The following is a 22,528-nucleotide window of genomic DNA, read 5'->3' as shown; positions in this document are numbered from 1 at the left end:
CTGTCACCTGAGTAATTTTGCGGTGCCATTTTGAATTTTGTTCATATCAGGAACAATTTATTGTCATTTCAATCATGTACTTGCGTACACAAAAGAAACGAAAAGCCCACAGCAGTGCAACACAAAAGATGAAAACACATATCCAAAATTTCCCAAAACGACACCACCAAAAAACATACAAAAACGGAAAGAATAAAGCAACAAAAAAACAACAACAACACACAAACACTTAACAACACAGTCCATTCAGTGCAACAAAGTCCAAAAATTCTACTGTCCAGAGAACGAACACCAGCCAGGATGACTGTCGGAACTGACGGTCTGCATGGGCTAGCAGTTAGCTTAGCCTATACATGGAGATATACTTCTCAAACGTTTCGGTCAGTGATCCCTGCTGGGTGGTATTCGGCCTACTTGACACACTGGTGGTTGGGTTTTTATCCATGCAATTGTCATACATGGCCCTGTGATGGTTTCTGAAATGCTGGAACAGGTTTGTAGTGTTGCCTCGTTCGTGTTGTAGCTACAGTAGCAAGACACGTTCTGCACAATACCTGACTCTGTGCAGCATCTTCTTTTCTAAATCCAAGTAGGTCCAGACAACCGACATACTGCTCCTCTTTGACACTAGTCACCTCTTCAGTGTTGGTTCTGCCGAGGCCATTTTAACAAGATAGTTACGTTACTACTAAGAGAGGTGAAGAAGAGACTACAGACAGGGTGGAGTGGGTGGAGAAGTGTGTCAGGAGTGATTTGCAACAGAAAGGTACCAGCAAGAGTTAAAGGGAAGGTTTACAAGATGGTAGTGAGACCAGCTATGTTGTATGGTTTGGAGACAGTGGCACTGATGAAAAGACAGGAGGTGGAGCTGGAGGTGGCAGAGTTGAAGATGATAAGATTTTCATTGGGAGTGATGAAGAAGGACAGGATTAGGAATGGGCAAAATCAAAAAAATAGACTGAGTCTCTCCCTTGGTGTGCTGACAGATCCTAAATGAACTGCAACTTTTATTTTGACACGGAAGGAAGTTGAGTTTGACGGTTCTCATGCATAGGTCACGAAGAAGAAGAAAAAATTTGTTCACGAAGTAGAAAAAATAAAAGGGGCCGCTCTGGTGGCCGAGCGGAATAAACCGCCGTTCTTGCAACCCGCTCGTCATGTGGCTGGGAGGTTCGTATCCCAGATTCACCGTAACCGGTCACGGCCAGAGCGTCCCCGGGGTAAGGCCTTCATTAGGCCACCCTTACCCGAGGGATAGTGGGTGTAGATCGGTGTAGTGTTCGGGGACTCGTCGTTCTCCAGCGACCCCTCTGGCCCACCCGGGCCCCTGCAGCCAAGCAACTGAAAGCATTCTCCCTACGCCTCCTTCGCGGCCTGAAGGTGATGCAATCCATGCGAGGAGGCTTCAGCGTGTAAAATAGCGAGAGCAGCCGACACGAGTTTGAAGGAAGCTGGTGTTACGACTATCTCCTTCCTGTGGAAACGTGAGCCAGGGGAGTTATTCGAAAAGAGTTCCGGCCATATGCCATTGGGTTAATCGGATGGGATAAGGGGAAAAACTAGAAATACATTTAAAAAAATTTTTTTTTTTAATAAAAGGCACTCACGACGGGACAGATGGAGAGAGTGTGGCGTGAGCTGCGGATGTGTGCTAGTTGAGAGCCAACTAGTCAGAATTAAACCAAATTGGAGTGGGGAGAGCTTCCGGTGTGGGAAGATGGCTGCGCAAATTCGCATTTGCAGTGGCCTCCCCCAGTGCCAGTGTCGGAAGATGGCGGCGCGAATTCACATTTGCGGCGGCCTCACCCAGTACCGTCCATGCAGTGTCTTTGTCCACGTCTGCATCTAAGTGTTGTCTTCGTTTGATGGCTGGGAGAGCTGGCACTGGATCGGCTGGGAGAGTGAGACAGGCTAAGCTAACTGTTAGCCCATGCAGACCGGCAGTTCCGATAACGCTGAGGGCGGTCTGGAGGTGGCCTCATCTGGCGTTTACTGTGGTTTTAATGAATGAGAGGAGGTGTGTCGAGGGTGTCTGGCAGGAAGAGCTGGTGCTGGATCGGCTGCAAGAGCTTGGTCTGCTTCGTCAGGTGGGCCCGGGGACCATGGCCCCTGTCTGGAGCTGCACCCGAGGAGGAAACGCTGAGGGTGGTCTGACAGGACGTCGAAGCGGGCCAGCCTAAGCTAACTGCTAGCCCATGCAGACCGGAGGTTTCGACAGTCATGCTGGCTGGCGTTAGTTCCCTTGGACAGTGATTGTTTGCTTGCTTTGGATATGTGTATTCTTGTAGATTTTGGATTTGTTTTTGTGTTGTACTGCTGTGGCAAACAGCAATTCATTTCATTTCATGTACACAAGTGGATGAAGTGAAATGATGCTTATTGTCAGTCACAGTGCTATGTGCCCAGAGATTCTCCCTAATCCTGTCTGGAGGAAGTAGCTCATCTTTACCGCTGGACTGTCATCCTGATGTATAAGACCTTGCTCAGGTCTCCCCTCATCCTTATCGTCCTTTAAATTCTCCAGGGCTGTTCCTTCAGACCTTGTCACACTCGAGTGAGCCTCCTATACCTTCCTCTGCTAACAGTTAACAATAGGCCTTTACTGATTCATATTAGGGCTGTCAGAATTGGCCAAAAAAGACGTTCAGGTATTCCGTCTAAAAGAACACATAGGTTAGAATCCATTCTAATATGTTTTGGCACATTATGTCCATAAGAGGGCGAGCCAATACAGCATGAGACATAACTACTCATGTAGGTATATTTATCTCAATGTAAACATGTCTTAAAAGATGTACATAATTAATGTAATTAATTGGAAAACATTGAGAAAAAAAAACCCATTACAGCAAAGAAACATAGTACAAGACAAGAATATACTGTCATCAAATATGGCAGCAACGTGTGTCAGGTGGCTGTCACTCACTGTCCCTCACTTTATGGCAGGCAGCAACATAGACTGCTGCTAACTTGGACTCACTGTCTCTCACTTTATGGCAGGCAGCAACATAGACTGCTGCTAACTTAGACTCACTGTGCCTCACTTTATGGCAGGCGGCAACATAGACTGCTGCTAACCTACACTCACTGTCCCTCACTTTATGGCAGGCAGCAACATAGACTGCTGCTAACTTGGACTCACTGTCTCTCACTTTATGGCAGGCAGCAACATAGACTGCTGCTAACTTACTAGACTGGTAGTTTTTCTTCATCTGATAGGTTAAGAAAACCTTTCTCTCTCTGTCGCTCTCTGTCTCTCTGCCACTCTCTGTCTCTGTCGCTCTCTGTCTCTCTGTCACTCTCTGTCTCTCTCTGTCTATCTTTGTCTCTGTCTTTCTCTCTGTCGCTCTCTGTCTCTCTGTCGCTCTCTGTCTCTGTCTCTCTGTCTGTCTCTGTCTTTGTCTGTCTCTGTCTCTCTCTGTGCTGTGGTTGGTGCTAGAGTGAGAAGGCGCTGTCTCTCAGAGCAAGAGGAGTGATTTGCAATTGATGTGTTATTCGATAGTCTACTTTTGATACAGATCAGGTAATATTCATACTGGTTTAAATAAACTATTTGATAGTATTTTTCCATCTTTGCTGGGCAAGAGTGACAGTGACGTGTGACTCCTGTCCGTCATGCACCGTATTCAGTGCAGTGGCCAATGTCCTTGTAAGAATTCATGAGGCAGACAGCCACGTTAGTGCTGGGGTTTTTTTTTTCCACAAGCGAATATTAATTTTCATACTCGAATGTCTGGGTTTTTTTTTTTTTACAATTTGGTTATATATTCGAATTTGGAATATTCGTTGATGGCCCTAGTTCCTATGGAGATGACACTTTATAGCACTACGTTTGTTGTGCAACGCATGAGCTTTAAGCATCTATCCAAGCAATATAGAAAAAAGTTTTTTAACATAGTATAGATCATACATGGTTAAAGATTAAAAGTAAGCAAACATCATATTATATGGCAGACAAATTGCCTTCACAATATTCAGCCTTAGAACATATATTCACTCCATCCAGTGGTCACAATTTACAATTTCATTTATAATTTCATTTTGCAGACACTTTTATCCAAAGTGACGTACATGTGAGAGCTGATACAACACAAGCTAGGATCTAGTCAGGAGAGAACAACATAGGTATGTTCCATAAAGCTAAGTTCAAGTTCAGTAGGATGTAGGTGCCAACAGGCAGTGCACAGAGGCAATGCATAGAGTGCAAAGAAGCAGATTCCCCACTGAGTCCCAAGTGCAGAGGTGTTGGTGAAAATGCTGAATCTTTAGTCTGTTCTTAAAGATTGAGTGGGACTCTGCCAATCCTACAGTTTGGCAACTCGTTCCACCACTGGGGAACTACAGAAGACAAGAGTCTGGCTAGCGACTTAGAGCCCTGTTGTGGTGGTAGCATCAGGCGCCTTTCCTTGGCAGAGTGTTGTGAGCGGGACTTGGTGTAGACCTGAATGAGGGAGTTCAGGTGGGCAGGAGCCAATTTAGTTGCTGTTTTGTAAGTGAGCATCAAGGTTTTGAATTCCCAGCAACGGGGAGCCAGTAGAGGGATATAAACAGCGAAGTGACATGTGCTGTTTGGGGTTGGCTGAAGACCAGACGTGCTGCCGCGATCTAGATCATCTGCAGAGGTTTGAACGTACATGCAGGAAGACCTGCCAGGAAGGAGTTGCAGTAGTCAGTGTGTGATATAACAAGAGCCTGTACCAGGAGTTGTGCTGCATGCTCAGACAGGTAGGGTCTGATCTTCCTGGTGTTTTTTGAGGGCAAATCAACACGACCGGTCTCATCCTAGCACATTATATTAAAGCAATAGCAATGGGTGAAAATAAGAAAATTTTACAAATATGTTTTTTTTTATTGCTCCAAGATTATGAATGCAATTTTCTTATGCCAAAATATTGAGGTTTAACCTTTACATTGAACTGGCCTTTTTTTTTTTGATTGCAAACCAAAATCTCCAAAAATTAAATCTGATTGACAGAGAAGTTGTCTAATTAACCGGCAGAACAGTCATCAAAATAATCATTTTATACACATGTAAAAGCGATGCTACGCCTAGGAATCACATAAAAACATCAGTTAGGGGTTACCTCTGCTTGCAGACTGCGTACACATATAGTTGACCAGTTGCTCAGTGTTGTACCCTGTTACAAAATAAATGGTACAATACACCCTTTGCTTTGTTCTGCTTGCTCTAGCTCCCTTTAGCATTGCTTGTCTGATTACTCTAGCTCCCTTTAGCATTGCTTGTGTGCTTGCTCTAGCGCCCTTTAGCATTGCTTGTCTGCTTGCGCTAGCTGCCTTTAGCATTGCTTGTCACCTTGCTCTAGCTCCCTTTAGCATTGCTTGTGTCCTTGCTCTAGCTCCCTTTAGCCTTGCTTGTCTGCTTGCTGTAGCTCCCTTAGCATTACTTGTCTGCTTGCTGTAGCTCCCTTTAGCCTTGCTTGTCTGTTTCTTACTCCTTGTCCCTTCCGTCTGTTTTAGTGTTATATGCAACTTATGAAGTGTTTAAATTCTCTCTCTCTTTCCGTCTCTTTTCCAGGAATGTTTCAAGGGGAGTTGGGGGAATCACAAGTTGCTGCACAAAAAAGCTAGTATGTATAACTGATCCCTTTCATTGTGGTTTATAGATGGAATACGCCTTGCTGGATACAGGCAAGACACAATCTTTGAAAAATTACCAGTAGGGCTTACAATACATGGGAATAGTTTTGAGTTGGGATCACAGAGACCAAGAACTTAACCAGGACAACTTAAGTGGGAGCTAGTGGTGAAAGTAAACAGCAGAACAAAAAAAAAAAAAACCCAGCAGATATTAACACTGCGATGCCAGAGTCATTTGCTCATTGTGTTATGCTCTGCTAGAGGAGGACAGGAGCCAGAATGAACCGAAGAACTGTGTGGAGAAGGAAATCAACACAGACCCATGGCCTGGCTATCGCTACACAGGAAAACTACGACCTCACTACCCACTGGTAAAGACCCTTGGTTTGTCTATTCATATATACTACATCTAGGCCTTGTATCAATAAGGTTATCACAAATAGGCTGGAATTGTTAGTACCTTTTCTTGATGATGAGTATACTGTTGATTTAGCTGAATTGTGTAGGCTTGTCCAACTTGTGAAATTTGTCTTGGAAACAGTTAAGTATCGAGATAGATTTGTCTCAGTATTATTTGTGTGAACAGATCTGCAATCCGTGTGAGAACGTGTAATCTGTAAATATGAAACACCTTCCACAAATACAAAAAAAAAGATTTTTAAACTCAAAAATATTTTGCAAATATAAAACGGATCTGCAAATGCACAAATTCCATTAGAAAAAAAATCTGAATACATTGAATTAATTTACAGATAGATTAAAAGCATTTGTGAATATCTTCCTGACAGTTACAACTTTCGAATAGGTATTTGTGAATCCAGTTTTTATTTATGACTCGCAAAGGCGTTTTGTGGCTCTCAATTCTACGCTTGTGGATTTGCATTTGACACAGAGTTTTGAGCAAAACCTTTTGCCAGTCTGAACGAAAATCCACTTGTATCACTCGGCCATTTTCGGATAGCACATGGTCGCCTTCCGACGACGTCATTTCCGCATTTCAAAGTAAGAGCACGCAGTCATATGAGCCCTTTTTTATCAACAATAAGTAACGTGTATTCATCCAAAGGAGTTGAATCAAGTGCAACTGGACTTGGTATATATCCGTGAAAACGTTTCGCCTCTCCAGTTGCACTTGATTCAACTCATTTGGATAACCATGACCTGGATGAATGAGAACATTCACAGACATGTAACGTGTATTCATTATTTTATTATGTTAATGTGACACAGTGAGTTTTATTATGTGTTTATTTGCTTTATATATGTATATGTGTGTGTGTGTGTGTGTGTATATTATCTAGCACACACTTCTGTATATATTTCTGTTTGAGTATGAAAGGCATGAGGATACTTATGGGCAACATTGAGGTTCCTTAAGCGTTGGGCTTGCGCTGCTTCTTCAGTTGTCAGTTATCTGGCCCGACAACTCATCCTTTTTATTTTTCATTTATTCTGTCGTGGGTAAAAGCCACAAAGCACTTAACATCTTATTAATGGTCAGTCTAATCAGCTATCTCGGGGCTCCTGCTAATTAGCCACATGCTACATGCTGTCTCCGCCCACGCTAGCCCCACGTTACAATTGGTGCCCCAGCACCATTCACTGGACCTCACTTCAGCACCCTAACCAGGAGTACGGACCAGCCTGGATTGCTTGCTGCATTTACCCACCATGGAAGTCGGTGTATGTGGATTTTTTGCAGTTTTCCTGGATGTGACCGTATCATATTTGAAGCTAACATCTGCTGGAGCTAGCCATAAGCTAGCCAAACTTTCAAGCTCTACTGTAAGTGATAACTCTAGTTAGCTATATAATGCTTATAGACAACCTAGGATAATTAGCTAGCTAGCAAGCATTCATAACCCAAACATATTTAATCATGACAAGAGAGTTATCACTTGTCTTAGAATATTAAATATAAACAAGCAAGAATGCGTGTTTATATTTTTGTATATCTTTTTCTGTTAGTGATGTTAAGCATTTTACGTAATATTAGTGTTTGTGTTGTTCAGGCCTCCGACGCTGAGGATGCAGGGAGGGAAATTGCAATCATAGTCATGGGCATTTACGCGATCCGAAAAGATGGGGATGGGGAGCCAGAAGACATGGGAATTGTGGTCAAAGGCATTAAAGTCCTGAATAACATAGGCAGTGTCGTCATGGGGTTCATCATGCTGTTTGGGCTCATTTATGCCCTTGAGCTAAGCTTTCCAGAAAACCTCAAGTACAACTTCGAGTTTTAACAAGAGGTCATAATGAATTTGGATGGGCACAAGCTGAATGCAAAGATACAGCAGCTGAAAAGCAAGCTGTTTGCATTAGAGGTGAACACCATGTGACAAAGTACATTGTCAAGTTTCCTTATCAGACCTTTTGGGAGATTTTGTTTTGTATTTTCGCTTTCATCTTCCCAGTCAATGCCCAACAACAATCAATGACCTCATGGATGTTTCCCTTGGTCTGACAATTTGAAAGAATTGACTAAGCTGCACAGAGGCAGGCCGGGAGCTGTAATTTACTGAACTTGTACGTATGGCTGCAAGCTTCTGTTTAAATGTAATGATGAATGTATGATATGCAGCCATGGTGAGTGGAGCAACTTACTGTAATTGCTCCTCCCTGACGAAATAACGGTTGATGGGGATTTAAGACTGGAATTTCATGGACTAGAGTGAGTGTTTGCACATGGAAAGTTTGCCCACTTCACTTCCCCATCCTAACTACTTGAGTGTGACTCTACCCTCCACCCTTCTCAAGCTGCCATTTATCTCTAGTGTCATGAATGATCGTTGTTGACCATGCTGAACTTGTCTCAGCATCCATCCATCCATCTGTTATCCAAACCGCTTATCCTGCTCTCAGGGTCACGGAGATGCTGGAGCCTATCCCAGCAGTCATTGGGCAGCAGGCGGGGAGACACCCTGGACAGGCCGCAGTGCCATCACAGGGCCGACAAACACATTCACTCCTAGGGACAATTTAGTACGGCCGATTCACCTGACCTACATGTCTTTGGACTGTGGGAGGAAACCGGAGCACCCGGGGGAAACCCACACAGAAACGGGGAGAACATGCAAACTCCACACAGAGGATGACCCAGAACGACCCCCAAGGTTGGACTACCCCTGGGCTCGAACCCAGGACCTTCTTGCTGTGAGGCGACCACACTAATCACTGCGCCACCAATACCACCCCCCATATCAACATATCCAGATTATATCCCAATACTGACCAGCTCTAAACATACTCACATGCACAATAACAAACAAACTTGAGTCTTATTTGAATTTGAATCTCAGCATTTTCCATAAAAAATCCTCAACCACGTTTTGTTTCATGTGTCTTTAATGGGGGATCAAATTTTTTTTTACCTTATTTAATTTCCAATTATAGTTTTAGTTGAACAAACGTAACTTACTTTCACTTAGTTAATGTAATTATTTTATTTTAACTGTATTTGATGAAAATGAGTTGGACTAACTCAATTAAATTATATTACATGACTGTACTTAGTTGGGGCTACATAGTATGTTGAATGGAAATCCTGCCCACAATTTAGCTGAGTTCATCCAATGAGGTTTTTTTTTGTCGAGTGTACAAAAGTATTTGCTAGATAATATAGATATAACAAATAAACACACACTAATACTCAGTGTCACATTAACACAATAAAATAACGAATGCACATTACTTATCGCTGATTATTTGGTAAAAAAAAAAAAAACAGCTTATAGAAAGACGGCGTGCTCCTACTTTGAAATGCGGAAATGACATCTTATGCAGACGATCAAGTGCTATCTGAAAATGGCCGAGTGATACAAGTGGATTTTCGTTAGCACTGGTGCAGTTTGTCTGAAAACTTTGTGTGTAAAATACAAATCTGGAATTGAGATCCACGAATGCCTTTTCAATTCACAAATAAAAACTGGGTTTAGAAATGTCTGTTTGAAAGATGTAAATGTTAGGAAGATAGTCACAATTGCTTTTCATTTATTTGTAAATTTAATGTGTTCAGATTTGTGGAATTTGTGTATTTGCTTATTATGTATTTAATTCTAAAATATCCATCAAAAGTAATTGAATTGTTTGGTTTTTTTTTTGTGGTTTTTTGTTTTTTAAATTTGAATTGGGTATTTTAAGAATTCAACCCTTGTCTTATTGGTTACTGCTGTAGACTCCCATGAAGCATGTGCCCAGTGACATCCAAAGACCTGACTATGCTGATCACCCACGAGGTAACCACACTCTCTCTCACTAATATTACTATATGTCATCATCCATCCATTCATTATCCAAACCACTTGTCCTGCTCTCAGGGTCACAGAGATGCTGGAGCCTATCCCAGCAGTCATTGGGCGGCAGGCAGGCAGGGTAGACACCCTGGACAGGCCGCCAGGCCATCACAGGGCCATATATCATCAGTGAGATCAATTATAAAATCTTGACTCCTATAGATTGAGGCAAAACTCGACGGCTACTTGAGTCGTTTTTAACTTCAATATCCTTGTTAAGAATGAATTGTGGACAAATTTACAGTTGAAACACTGTGACAAATAATAAAACACTATTTGGGCGCCTGTCAAGAGTCTTACTCAACAATGTTGTTTTCAGCCGGCAGCCATACCAACATGTACCCTGGCTCTGCCGAATGACAGAAGCTAAGCAGGTGTGGGCTTAGCTAGTACATAGATGGGAGACCTCCCGGGAAAACTGAGATGCTGCTGGAAGTGGTTCAAAGAAGGTTGAATCAGTTCATCTGGATACAACGTTTATTGACAGATCTAAGTGACTTGTTTAGCCTCAACTGACTGCAGGTGTCCCCACCCTTATAAACAATACAGTGACTGCAGGTGTCCCCACCCTTATAAACAATACAGTGACTGCAGGTGTCCCCACCCTTATAAACAGCGCAGTTGCATAACGACCGAAACCAACAAACAATTCCATATACAAATATGGGTGTGATATTAACTAGAGTTTCAACAACCATGTGTACTATTCACAGAGAATTTGGGAATGTTTGTAATCACAGCATTGTAAGATGGCGACAGATGTACTCTTAACCCTCCCCTCGGTTCAGGGATGGTTGTTCCCTCTTAACATAGATGGACTCTTGACTCGCCGCTCAACCCAGTGTTCCTCCCTATCAAGGATGTGCACCCCTCATCCTTGAAGGAGTGGCCACTGTCCTGTAGATGGTGTAGATTGTGTACATGGTGTAGACTGTGTAGATGGTGTAGACTGTGGAGTCCTGGTCTGACGTGTTAACTCTCCTGTGTTGTGTCATCCTCTTGGCCAGCGTCTGTTTAGTTTCCCCAATGTACAAGTCACGAAAATCCTCCTGGCACTTAACAGCTACACTATATTGCTCTGTTTGTGCCGGGGGACTGGATCTTTGGGGTGGACCAACGTCTGGCACGGTGTCTTTTGGGGTTTAAAAGCAACTGAGATGTGGTGTTTGGAAAATACGTGTCTCAACTGTTCCGACACTCCTGCCACATACAGAATCACCACTGGTTTACACTTAGACAGCTGTTGTCCTTCTCCTCTCTTCAATCAGCTGGTGCACTGTTTGGGCGTCTTCCTGGCTTTGACAAACGCCCAGTTAGGATGACCACACTTAACCAGGGACCTCTCCCCTTCCCCGGCCGCTGTGTGGGTGAGGACGTTGTCAGCTCGGTGGTCCAGTGTCCTGATGACTCCTAGTTTGTGCTCCAGTGGATGATGAGAGTCAAACCTTCAGTACTGATCAGTATGTGTTGGTTTACGGTAAACATCATCAATCAAGGGGTTGTCCGGGTAGCATAGCGGTCTATTCCGTTGCCTACCAACATGGGGATCAGCAGTTTAAATCCGTGTTACCTCCGGCTTGGTTGGGCGTCCCTACAGACACAGTTGGCCGTGTCTGTGGGTGGGAAGCCACGTGTGGGTATGTGTCCTGGTCGCTGCACTAGTGCCTCCTCTGGTAGGTTGTGGCACCTGTTCGGGGGGGGAGGGGGAACCGGGGGGAATAGCATGATCCTCCTGCACGTTATTATATTTTATATCACATATCTTGGGTAACCCATATAAACTAGGTGTAGCTCCCCCTGGGTATAATCTGTGGTGCAAAATTGTGTCATAGCATTGTCCTGTCCTAACAGCTTCAGACCATCTATCACCTTCTTCTTCTAACCACTGCCTGGATCTCGTTTCAGGGGCTCATAAGTATTTATGTCGCTGAGTAGCATCATAACTTTCTCATGATAGTCTGTCTGGTTTAATACACCAGTGCATCTGCCTTTGTCTTCTGGAAGGATGATGATGTTATTGTCCTTACTGAGAGTCATGAGTGCTTTCGATGTTGGATGGCAGCGCCTTCACATTGCTGAGGCAGGCGGAAACTTTCGCCTGCAGTTGCTTCGCTTCCGGGGCCGCGATGTTGTGTGATTAGTCCCACTAGTAGGATTTCCCTCGGCGTGACAGCAAAATTCAGCCCCTTAGCAAGGATGTCTTTCTCCGCCTGGGTGAGTTGTCTGTCGGGCAGATTCTTCACCCACCTGTCCACATTGCCGGCATGTGTCTGGCATCCATCTCTTTGTCTGCTGTTAAAGGCGTTGTCCATTGTCTGCCGATGTCTCTGGCGTGCAACAAGTAGGACACGCCCATATTTGCATATGAAACTGGTCGTTGGTTTGGGTCATTATGCCACTGTATTGTTTATAGGGGTGGGATACCTGCAGTCAGTTGAGACTGAAGAGGTCACTTAGATGATGATGATGAAACGTATCTGTCAATAAACGTTGTTTCCGGATGAACTGATTCAAACTTCCGTGATTTTCCTTCCTGGATTATTGCGCATGCATGAAGACATGCTGGAAGTGGTGTTGGTGGACTGGTAAGGGGCAGTCTTCCTTCTGGTCCTAAAAAAAAAAAAAAAGAAGCCAATGTCCCAGTGCAGCGACGGGGACACTGCGCTGTAGGAGATGCCGTCCTTTGGATGAGACGTTAAACCGAGGTCCTGACTCACTGTGGTCATTAAAGATCACATGGTACTTATAGCAAAGAGTAGGGGGTCCCCCGGTGTCCTGGCAACATTCCCAACCTGGCTCTCTCCATCTGACCACCTAATCATCCCCCATGTTATTGGCTCAATGATTCCTCCCTCTCCACCTCAAGCCGATGTGTGGTGAGCGTTCTGGTGCAAAATGTCTGCAGTGCATCGCCCAGGTGGTGCTGCACATTGGTGGTGGTTGAGGTGAGTTTTCCCCCTTCAATGTGAAGCGCTTTGGGTGTCTAGATAAAGCACTATATCAATGTAATCCATCATTATTTGGTATGCCTGGTTAGTCAAAGGATGCATGTGTTCCAACATGCTCCAAAGACTCCCAGCAGGGCAAGGGTTGGTAGACATGAACTAAATTCTAGTGGCACAATGAAACGGATCGAATAATTTCATGATTGGTTGTACATAAAACGTTAATGAAAATCAATATTGGGGATGAGTTAGGGAGTGTGTTATGGCACAATGAAATTCCTTTTATTTTTTTCCCCATATTCAGTTTACTCGTTTTTTGTTGTTTTTTTTTTTTCGTCCAGATTTTTCTTTTTGCCAATTTTTGACCGATTCTATCAGCATCCCCTCTGAAGACCTGGATGCAGCTGTGCTGAAGTGGAGCGCTTGAATTACTCCAAAAAAAGCAGTTTCAGTGGAGTGGTCTCTTCACTGAAACTGACTCCATGTTGCTCATTGAAGAGTTTTGCTAGGAATGGGAGCAGTGAGACGGGTGGCCAGGTGGCGTGGCGGTCTATTCCATTGCCTACCAACACGGCGATCGCCGGTTCAAATCCCCATGTTACCTCCAGCTTGGTGGGGCGTCCCTACAGACAAAATTGGCCGTGTCTGTGGGTGGGAAGCCGGATGTGGGTATGTGTCCTGGTCGCTGCACTAGCGCCTCCTCTGGTCGGTCAGGGCGCCTGTTTGGGGAGGAACTGGGGAGAATAGCGTGATCCTCCCATGCACTACTTCCCCCTGGTGAAATGCCTCACTGTCAGATGAAAAGAAGCGGCTGGCAACTCCACATGTAACAGAGGAGATGTGGTAGTCTGCAGCCCTCCCCAGATCGGCAGAGGGGGTGTAGTAGCAAGCGGAATGGCTCGGAAGAGTGGGGTAATTGGGGAGAAAAGGGGGGGGGGTAAAAAAAAAGGGAATGTGAGCAGTGAGACCAGACAAATTGTCTTTGCTTGTTTCTCCCGTATACAAAATCACAGACTAGTACCAGAGGTGGACAACCTTGCTTCAGAAAGTAAAAGTCCTGTCACGTATTTGTTCCACCCATACACTACACCAGCTGAACTTAATTAGCACAACTCTTCAGCCAGGCAGAGTGAAATCACCTTGTTCAGTGAATGGCTAGAACAAATACATGGTCGGACTTTTACTTTCTGAAGCCGGGCTGTCCACCTCTTATTATGGTGGTCAAAAATATTTTTTTCCATTTTCAGTAGTGTGGTTATGAAAACGTATGCCCCACTGGAGATTCATTTTGCAGGTGAAACTATATCCGCTGACAATTCTACAGTTTGCATACAAGACAACCAAAGTTGGTTGTGATTGTGGGTCAGCAAGAGTTGTGCTGGGGCCAGCTGGCGTTGATGAGCAGAGTTGTTGGAGTCTCTTGGATCATTGATATATCAAGTAAACTCAAGCCCATTTTAGGGAGTTTGCTGGCATTTACAGGTCAAACACCATTCAAAGGTTAAAAACATGCCAGGCTGGTCCTGGTACTCTGGTGTAAGTACAGCACGATAAACGGCTGCAGCTCATAAGATTAGTGGTGGGTCCATTTAATGTAGGCGTGCCAGCACACCTATCAATATTGACAGACAGACGGAGCCACCATGAACAGTTGTAAATTGTACTGTCAGTGTTGATTGTTTGGCACATCTGAATCAGATAGATGCATTATTGGTTTTATGAGCTCCAGCTGTTATCAAGCTTTGCTTACATCACAGACTGCCAAGACCAACTTTGCATGTTTTTAAAGACACACTAGTCACAAGGTGACACTGTGAGACCAGCTACTAGGTTATATGGTTTCGAGACAGTGGCACTGATGAAAAGACAGGAGGTGGAGCTGGAGGTCACAGAGATGAAGATGCTAAGATTTTCATTGGGAGTGACGAAGAAGGACAGGATTAAGAACGAGTATATTAGAGGGACAGCTCAGGTTGGACGGTTTGGGGACAAACAAGAGAGGCAAGATTTGGACAGTGGTTTGGACATGTGTGGAGGAGAGATGCTGGGTATATTGGGAGAAGGATGCTGAATATGGAGCTGCCAGGGAAGAGGAAAAGAGGAAGGCCAAAGAAGAGGTTTATGGATGTGGTGAGGGAGGACATGTAATTCAATTCAATTCAATTTATTATCATTAAAAACAATGTGCAGGCACATGTTAAAAATGTAATGAAGGCTGTGGCTTCTCCAAACAGTGCAAGACAGACACAGACAAACACAGCAAACACAGTATAAGATATACACACATGAAGACCAAAAGCTAAGAATAAGTTAAAAAAGAACAAGAGTACAAAATATTTTAAAATATCTACAGACATTTGGTGGGTAGCCAGGTTCAGGTAGGCAACAGCTTGTGGAAAGAAGCTGTTTTTGAGCCTGGTAGTGCGGGCTCTGAGGCTCCTGTAGCGCCTCCCAGAGCGCAGGGGGGAGACCAGTCCATGGTTGGAGGGGGTGGGATCTCTGCGGATGCTGAGACCCCTTCGAAGGCAGCGTTTGTGATAAACGTCTTTTATGGCTGGGAGCTGGGTACCGGTGATATGCTGGGCTGCCTTGACGACCCGCTAAAGAGCTTTCTGGTCTACTGAGGTGCAGTTGCCGTACCACACTGAGATGCAGATGGCCAGGATGCTCTCTATGGTGCAGTGGTAGAAGTTGGTGAGAGTTTTGGGGGACAGACGGGCGCTCCTCAGCCTCCTCGGGAAATGCGGGTGTTGTTGGGCCTTTTTCACAAGGGCCTGGGTGTTTAATGTCCAGGAAAGTTCCTCGCTGATGTGGACTCACACTCACGCTGGAAACATGCTCCACTTCCACCCCACTGATGTGTATGGGGGAGTGGCTGCAGCTTCTAGACCTCCTGAAGTCCACAATATGCTCCTTCGTCCTCTGCACATTGAGGACAAGATTGTTGGTAGTACACCATGATGTGAGGTGCTGAATCTCATCCCTGTAGGCCATCTTGTCATTGTTGGTGATACGGCCAATGACTGTGGTGTCATCTGCAAACTTAACTATAACATTTGAAGGGTGAGTTGGCAGGCAGTCGTGGGTAAAGAGGGAGAAAAAGAGGTGGCTCAGAACACAGCCTTGAGGGGCACCTGTGCTGAGGGTCAGGGCGGAGGAGGTGTGGTCACCTAACAGACTGAGGTCTGTTGGTCAGGAAGTCCAGGGTCCAGTTAAAGAGGGAGGGGTTGAGGCCAAGGGAGAGGAGTTTGGTGGTTAGTTTGGCGGGGATGATAGTGTTGAAGGCAGAGCTGTAATCTATAAACAGCATCCGGATGTATGTGTTGTTAAGTTCAAGGTGGGTCAGAGCAAAGTGCAGGGCAGTGGCAATGACATCCTCAGTAGACCTTTTGGGATGGTAGGCGAACTGATGTGGGTTGAGTGTGGGGGGGGGGGGGGGGGGATAATGTTTTTTGATGTGAGCCAGAACCAGTCTCTCAAAGCAATTCATGGCAATGGGGGTGAGTGCTATGGGTCGGTTGTCATTCAGACATGTGGATGTTGGTTTCTTGGAGACAGGAATGATAGAGGTGGTCTTAAAGCATACCGGGACTATGGATTGGGACAGTGAAAGGTTAAATATAGTTGTGAAGACCTCAGCCAGCTGGTCGGCACATTCTTGGAGGACCCGGCCCCGTATGCCGTCTGGTCCGGCAGCCTTCTGTGTGTTCACTCTGCGCAGTGATTCTCTGACCTCTGCGATCGATAGAGTGAACACCTGGCTTTCTGGGTGGCTGGGGATTTTTGTGGCTGGGTCAGTATTGTCCTTGTCGAAGCGGGCATAGAAATGATTTAGCTCGTCTGGCAGGGAGGCATCATGAACAGTGGGACCGCTATTGGAGCTTTTGTAGTCTGTGATAGACTGAATGCCTTGCCACGTTCGCCGGGGATCAGAGTTATTGTGAAAGTGGTCCTCTCTACGTAGGGAATATTTATGTTTGGCTGTTCTGATGCCCTTTTTGAGGTTGGATCTGGCTGCGCTGTAGGCCTCACAGTTACCTGACTTAAACGCTGCATCCCGGACTTTCAGCAGCTGCTGGACCTCACTGGTCATCCAGGGTTTCTGGTTTGGAAAGGTGCGGACTGATTTTTTTTGTTGTGACACTCTCAGTGCAAAAGTTAATGTAGGCTAGTATGGCAGATGTCTGTTCATTAATGTCTATATGGGAGCCATGGGTGTAAAAATGTGCAAAAATACTCCAGTCTGTGTTGTCAAAACAGTCCTGGAGTTCAGAGACTGCTCCTTCTGGCCAGACAGTGATTGTCTTTACTGCTGGCTTGACCCGTTTTATTGGGGGTTTGTAGGCTGGGACCAGGAACAGGCAGAGGTGGTCAGAATGCCCCAGATGAGGGCAGGGAGTAGCTTTGTCTGAGTCCTTGATGTTTGTATAGAGATGGTCCAGGGTGTTTTGTTCCCTAGTGGGGCAGGAGACATGCTGATGGAATTTGGGCAATACAGCCCTGAGGTTAGCCTGATTAAAATCACTACGTATGATAAAGGCATTGTCTGGGTGTTTGGTCTGTTGTCTGCTGATGGCACATTGTTGCTGTTTAAGTGCTACCTTAGCATTAGCATGTGGGGGGATGTATACAGCGGCGATGGTAATGGCCGTTAGCTCCCTGGGCAGGTAAAAAGGCCTGCACTGAATCATAAGGAGCTCGAGATCAGCAGAGCAATGCCTTTCAATGACCTTTATATTGTTGCACCAAGAGTTACTGACATAAATACTCAAACCTCCTCCGCGGATCTTGCTGGAGTCCGCTGTCCTGTCGCCACGGAAGGCTGTGCGGCCCGCTAGCTCGACTGCCGAGTCGGCTATGTTGCTGTTGAGCCAAGTCTCCGTAAACATCAACAGACAGCAGTTCTGCTGCCTTTTCTGAGAGGACAACCTGGGTCTTATCTCATCCATTTTGTTAGCTAACAATCAGACATTAGCCATGAAGATGCTGGGGAGGGAGGCTTTGACGGGAGCGCTACTTAGGTTAGCATGTAGCCCGCCACGTTTCCCCCTCTTTTGTTTACGTTGCCGACGGGGGCAGTGTTTCCTTTTGTTAGCTAACAATCAGACATTAGCCATGAAGATGCTGGGGAGGGAGGCTTTGACGGGAGCGCTACTTAGGTTAGCATGTAGCCCGCCACGTTTCCCCCTCTTTTGTTTGCGTTGCCGACGGGGGCAGTGTTTCCACTGCGAGGCCGGTGAGCGGATAATATGGATGGGGAAATTGTCCGTGATGGTGGAGGGAAGTGAGTAATCCGTTCTGAGGTTTAAAAGTTCCTGACGGCTGTAGAAGAGCACATGACCTACACTTGTAAATAAACTTAAAACTAACGTATAAATAACAAAGAAAACACAACACTGAACAGGGAGGCACAGTAGCCGCTGCGTCCAACGTGCCGACATCTAGGATGGTGTGACAGAGGAAGATGCAGAAGACAGGAAGAAATGGAATCGGATGATCCGCTGTGGCGACCCCTAGCGGGGGCAGCCAAAACTAGTAGTAGTAGTAGTAGTAGTAGTAGTGAATGCAGTCACATGGTATTTACCATTTCTGCTGAACTGTAACTTGTGGGGAGGTGTGGTTATATGATGAAGATGCCACGCAGCTGCGGTGCATATATTCTTATTATTTATTTATTTATTTTGAGGGGGGGGGGTTTCCCCCCTTTTCTCCCCAATTGTACTTGGTCAATTACACCACTCTTCCGAGCTGTCCTGGTCTCTGCTCCACCCCCTCTGCTAATCTGGGGAGGGCTGCAGACTACCACGTCTCCTCCGATACAGGTGGAGTTGCCAGCTGCTTCTTTTCACCTGACAGTGAGGAGTTTCACCAGGGGGACGTAGCGCGGGGGAGGATCACGCTATTCCCCCCAGTTTCCCCTCCCCCCCATGAACAGGCGCCCCGACCGACCAGAGGAGGCGCTAGTGCAGCGACCAGGACACACCCACACCCAGCGTCCCACCGGCAGACACGGCCAATTGTGTCTGTAGGCACGCTCGACCAAGCCGGAGGTAACACGGGGATTCGAACTGGCGATCTCCGCGTTGATAGGCAACAGAATAGATCGCCACACTACCCGGATGCCCAACCTTAGTTATTATTTGTCACCTTTTGTTAGACCCAGTTTCCCCCGGGATGAATAAAGTATTCTGATTCTGATACATGCCCAAGCCTTTACTGCTAGACACACTTGCACCTTTACTTCTCCTTCAGTTGCTACAAACACCTGGCCTACCGCAATATAGGTCGTTGGTGCTGGGGATGTCTAGGCCACCATGTCCAGTGGTTATACCCTCTTGTGCGGTTACCCAGACAAGAGACAAGTTCCCTGAGGATGGAGAGTACAGTAGCTTCCTTCTGCACCCCTTGACTTTTAAATGAAAAAAAAAAAATGTGACAGCTTCCTTTTATCTTCATTTGAATTCAACCAATTCTTTTCTAAGAAACGTGATGAAGTAACAGAACCAGGATTAGAACACATGAAGGCCAGTATCAGATTACCTCAAAACCGTTACCATCAACCTGAAACACCAGAAGGGGAATAAAACAAGTTTATAAATGGGCGTCCAAGTGGTGTAGTGGTCTGTTGCGTTGCCTACCAATACGGGGATCGCCGGTTTGAATCCCCGTGTTACCTCCAGCTTGGTCGGGCATCCCTACAGACACAATCGGCTGTGTCTGCGGGTGGGAAGCCGAATGTGGGTATGTGTCCTGGTCGCTGAACTAGCGCCTCCTCTGGTCAGTTGGGGCGCCTGTTCGGGGGGTTGGTGAACTGGGGGGAATAGCGTGACCCTCCCACGCGCTACGTCCCCCTGCTGAAACTCCTCACTGTCGGGTGAAAAGAAGCGGCTTGTGACGCCACATGTATGGGAGGAGGCATGTGGTAGTCTGCAGCCCTCCCCGGATCAGCAGAGGGGGTGGAGCAGCGCCTGGGTGTATGTAGGATTGTGTGTGTGTGTGTGCGTGCCCAGCCTTAATAAATGTGCATATGTGTTTGTAGTTGTTTGCATATGTGTTTGTGTATGCCAAGCTACGTCTGTCTGAGTGGGTTTAAACTGATGATCCGCTGAAGACCACAGGTCAGTACCAGTCAGTCCGGCACCAGGCTTAGTGTCCTTAATGTTCGTTGTTCAAAAGCCTGGTTGCTTGGTGGAAAAAGCTGTTATGGAGCCTACTGGTCCGGGCTTTGAGGCTGCGGTACCACTTGCCTGACAGTAGCAGCTGGAACAGTCCTTAGTTGTGGTGGCTGGGGTGTTTGATGACCGTGCGGGCTTTGCTGACACAACGAGGGAAACCCACATCATCAGGAGTCCTGGGCCGTCCACACAACCCTCTGCAGGGTTTTGCAGTTGTGGGCAGTACAGTTCCCATGCCAGGCGGTGATGCATCCAGGCAAGACATTCTCGGTTGTGCCTCTGTAGAAAGCCTGTAGAGTCCTGGGCCCCATGCCGAACTTCTTCAGTCACCTGAGGTGAAAAAGGCACAGCACCACATGGCTGGTGTGTTCATCCCAGGTGAGGTCCTCAGTAATGTGGACACTGAGGAACTTGAAGCTCTTGACCCTCTCTACAGCAGTCCTGTTGATGGTGACGGGGTCCAGCCTCCCCCCTCTCTCCCTGTAGTCCACAATCAGCAAATAAATGAATAAATAATCGGTGATCTACTCTTAATTCTAAAGTATGATAACGTGACAGATTGGACTGCACAGATGCCTCTGTCAGGCGAATACCAGGCTTAAGTATCGTATCGGTGGTGTGAGCATTTTTACAGTACTGAAATAACATACCACAAGTGTGTGGCAATGTTGACCAAAACCAAAGCAAATCAAGTTCACGAACAGCATTTTGGATTCTTTGGATAGTTCATTAGGTGTCTCGTGCACCATTTCATAACCATTTTTGTCCGGTAATGGTCCAAGCCGAGAACATCCAGTAAAACAAAACGGTCCTGAATGGCGCGCTGTATGAGCTGATACTGAATGTTTATGCATTAAAATGAGTATCAGTAGTGAAAAAGCAGTATCCGTGCATCATTATGATTTTGTTAAATAAAAAAGGTGAAAGTAAAATTTCACCATGAGAGATTGTTCCGTTCACGATGCTCTAACCTGTATTAGTTATAATGACATGGACCAGTTATGCTGGCTCTGGGCAGTCCTCCTTGATGTTGTCAGACTTAAAATTTGGGCTTGAACGTGGAGTATTTCTGTTAACTTATTAAGTTTAGGATGCCAGACTTTATCTGGTAAGTCACCTAACTAGGATTCAGGTCAGGGAATAAAAACTAGGACGGGTCCTTTGAAATATCCCATCCATCCATCCATCATCCAAACCGCTTATCCTACTCAGGGTCACGGGGATGCTGGAGCCTATCCCAGCAGTCACTGGGCAGCAGGCGAGGAGACGCCCTGTACAGGCTGCCAGGCCATCGCAGGGCCAACGCACACACGTTCACACCTAGGGGCAATTTAGTATGGCCGATTCACCTGACCTACATGTCTTTGGACTGTGGGAGGAAACCGCAGCACCCAGAGGAAACCCACGCAGACACGGGGAGAACATGCAAACTCCACACAGAGGACGACCCGGGATGACCCACCAAGGATGGACTACCCCGGGGCTCGAACCCAGGACCTTGTTGCTGAGGCGACCGTGCTAACCACTGCGCCACCATGCCGCCCTCCTTGGAAATATTGTGGAATTCAAATATTAAGCCCCATGAAATGGAAGGGTAACTCAAAAATGCACTGGAGATCATTACTTTCATTACTCCCCATTCCTTGTGCATAGCTGTCAGCAAAACAGGGTTATAGCAAACAGTGACTATTTCAGAATCAGTTTTTTTGGCCATGTAGGTTTGCACACACATGGAATCTGACTCTGGTTTCGTGGCTCTCTCAACAATCTTCAGATATATATACTAGGATTGACTTATACAGGCGAAATATGAGGCAATAAAGTGGTGCAGAGAATATATCAGAGATGCTGACATAGATGTTAGCAGGTTACTTACTTCCATGCCTTAGGTAGGTGTACATGACAGATTGTACCAGTATGTGTACAATGTACAGTATATACAACATGTACAGTACAGTATACTATACTATTTTGCCATCATGCTGATGGAAATGCAGCTAGTGGAACTGATCACAGCCATGGAATCAGCGATCTGTAAAAACATCAACACGGACCCGGAAGCGGAGAAACTACAGACGAAAGTTTCCTGCCTCAGCAATGCGAAGGTGCCACTATCCAACATCAGGAGAGATGAGCGGAAAGCTGTCACGACTCAGTAAGGACAACAACATCATCATCCTTCTGGCAGACAAAGGCAGATGCATCGTTGTATTAAACCAGACAATCAGGTGAAAGTTATGACGTTACTTAGCAACATGAATACTTATGAGCCCCTGAAACGAGGTCCAGGCAGTGGTTACAAGGAAAGGGTGATAGATTGTCTGAAGCTGTTAGAACAGGACAATGCTATTGACACAATGTTGTACCACATATTATACCCAGGGGAAGCTACACCTTGTCTGTATAGATTACCTAAGATACATAAACAGGATGTGCCATTACGGTCTATTGTTTGTATGACTAACTCAGTGACCTATAGCACCTGTAAGTTTCTGGCATCTATTATACTATGGATTAT

At 45.8% G+C, this 22,528-nt stretch overlaps 1 protein-coding gene across 1 annotated transcript in view; it reads left to right on the top strand.

Annotated features, from left to right (window-relative positions):
• metap1 (methionyl aminopeptidase 1) overlaps positions 1–22,528 on the top strand; it is a 35,099-nt gene that overhangs the window by 2,450 nt on the left and 10,121 nt on the right. The window contains exons 2-4 of the mRNA XM_056295250.1: positions 5,537–5,588; positions 5,860–5,969; positions 9,773–9,833. Of these exons, the coding sequence (XP_056151225.1) occupies positions 5,537–5,588; positions 5,860–5,969; positions 9,773–9,833 (223 nt within the window). The remainder of the gene's footprint in view (positions 1–5,536; positions 5,589–5,859; positions 5,970–9,772; positions 9,834–22,528) is intronic.

The sequence above is a fragment of the Lampris incognitus genome, chromosome 16 (assembly GCF_029633865.1).
Source record: "Lampris incognitus isolate fLamInc1 chromosome 16, fLamInc1.hap2, whole genome shotgun sequence".
NCBI lineage: Eukaryota > Metazoa > Chordata > Actinopteri > Lampriformes > Lampridae > Lampris > Lampris incognitus.
The sequence above is the reverse complement of the archived record's forward strand: the minus strand, read 5'-3'. Positions and strand labels throughout refer to the sequence as shown.